Source organism: Eimeria mitis, genomic scaffold (genome assembly GCF_000499745.2).
Source record: "Eimeria mitis Houghton genomic scaffold, Emh_scaff888, whole genome shotgun sequence".
In the NCBI taxonomy this organism is placed as follows: domain Eukaryota; phylum Apicomplexa; class Conoidasida; order Eucoccidiorida; family Eimeriidae; genus Eimeria; species Eimeria mitis.
Genome location: NW_013576533.1, coordinates 12794 through 14641, shown reverse-complemented (window position 1 = coordinate 14641; position 1848 = coordinate 12794). Strand labels below are relative to the sequence as shown.

The window sequence follows — 1848 nt, the reverse complement described above, 5'->3', positions numbered from 1 at the left end:
CTCAGATACGTGGGACTCGTCTTTGCTTGATACTTGAAACTCAAGCTGGCTGTGCATACGCTGCAACTCCTCTCCGCCAGTTCAGAGGATTTTCAGAGGAAAACTGCGGCAAATGCAGCGGCAGCAAGGGCAAGAGCCGCTGGTGCTGCTGATGCGGCACTACTGGAGTTGAGAGCCGCAGTAATTTTGTTCCACTGCTCCTTCCTGAAGCACACAGCCACTCCCCCAGAACTCCATGACAACTGAAGGTGAGGCAACCAAACAGCATGCCCGAAACAGCGAAACATGCATGACAGTCATTGCAAAATGGTGCTTACGTAAAGGGTTCTTGGCTATTTGTCAAGGCGCTGGGCGAAGTAACGCAAATCAACGCATTCATGCTCTTGTCGGTATTAGTGTTTCCCTGCTGTTCCTTGGCGTTCTGTGTTGATGCAGGGCAGACGAAGTATGCGCAGTCAACCGTAGGATTTGCTTGGGGATTGAAGAGGGAAATGAAGGAGACATTTTGGGTGTTGTCGTAAGGTGCAGCGTTTGCTCCATATGCTGGTGGCACCTCCCCGTTGAAGTTTGTGAGGGCTTCCTTCCAGTAGTCCACGGCAGCCTGGCAATCAGCCTGTTCGCCTTCTTGAACTGCGTAGGCGACGGTGCCTGCGACTGGGGTCAATCCTTCAGGCGCGGTGTTCTGTTCATAATGCATGAGGAAGGAGACATAAAGGGTGCATTATTTTGGCTCCTTGTATGTGGTGTGTGCGTGTGTGTCTCCAAGTGTCTGCACGTGGCTGGCTTAGGTTTCACTGTAAAATCCGATGCCATAAGAGAGTACATATGATATAGACAGTGAACATCTCAGTGTCGACCCTCACAGTTTTCATTGCATTGCAGACATTTCCCAGGTATTCCGTGAGTTTGGTGGCTTGGTCTCTAGTATTTGCCCAGTCACTAGCAGAAAGTTTGAACATATTTTGTTGCGTGAGTTTATCGAAACCAGCGGCAGTTCGAGCCAGGTTCATTTGTTCCCAGCACTCCGCTCTTTCTGCAGGAAATCAGCAGGAGGAACACGGTTCAATTTCACACCCCGTTTTTAGCAGAAACAAAACCAAGGTGTTTTCCGACTGGCTTACCGGCCTTGTTAGTGGCAGTTTCGTCAACTTCACCGACAGTACCTTCATCTTCACCATCATCTTCAGGATGTTCATTGCCCCCCCCGCCTGCATCAGCTCCGCCAGGTCCAGTATTTTGACCAGAATTGCTATCGTTTACATCAGTTGGCGCATTTCCATATGCCCAGCTGGCCTGTGAGAATAATATGGCGGCGACCGCCACCGGCAGGAACTTCAGGCCCGTCATTCTCGAAACCCAAGGAAGGAAAGCCAAGCCCAAGGAAAATGAATAAATAAAACGTTTTCAGGAATTGTCTAAATGTTGACGACCATATCAAGTGGCAAAAGACTCCAGCGCCAGAAGAGACACCTGGTCTTGGGGCGGTCTTGTGGCTTGCGCAGTTCCGCGCCGATGGTCCGTTCTACACCGTCGTCCACGGTGTTTTTTATTCAGCGTAAAACGTTAAGTATGAGTGATACTTTGTGCAACGCAATATACACACATAACTTAACGCTTCCACCCGGCGCGTAGGCCGCGGCGGGGATCGACCGCTTTAGCTTCTCGTCCCACTGAGGACAAAAACTGATGCGAACTGCAAGTTGATGTGATGTCCTCGAGACTTTGCTCAAGGGTACACATTTATATGCATTTAAGACACATATTACAAGCCCCATTTATATTTGTCCTCTTCTTATACTGCATTGTGCCCGACTGTGAGAACCCTCCACGATGGGTTTCGCCTCTCTT

At 49.7% G+C, this 1848-nt stretch overlaps 1 protein-coding gene across 1 annotated transcript; it reads right to left on the bottom strand.

Annotated features, from left to right (window-relative positions):
• Positions 1-92: 92 nt before the first annotated feature.
• EMH_0024710 (SAG family member) lies at positions 93-1347 on the bottom strand (the record flags this gene model as incomplete). Its single annotated transcript, XM_013502334.1, has 4 exons — positions 93-204; positions 318-682; positions 864-1033; positions 1122-1347. The coding sequence occupies 4 exons, from the start codon at positions 1345-1347 to the stop codon at positions 93-95; spliced, it is 873 nt and encodes a 290-aa protein (XP_013357788.1).
• Positions 1348-1848: the final 501 nt, after the last annotated feature.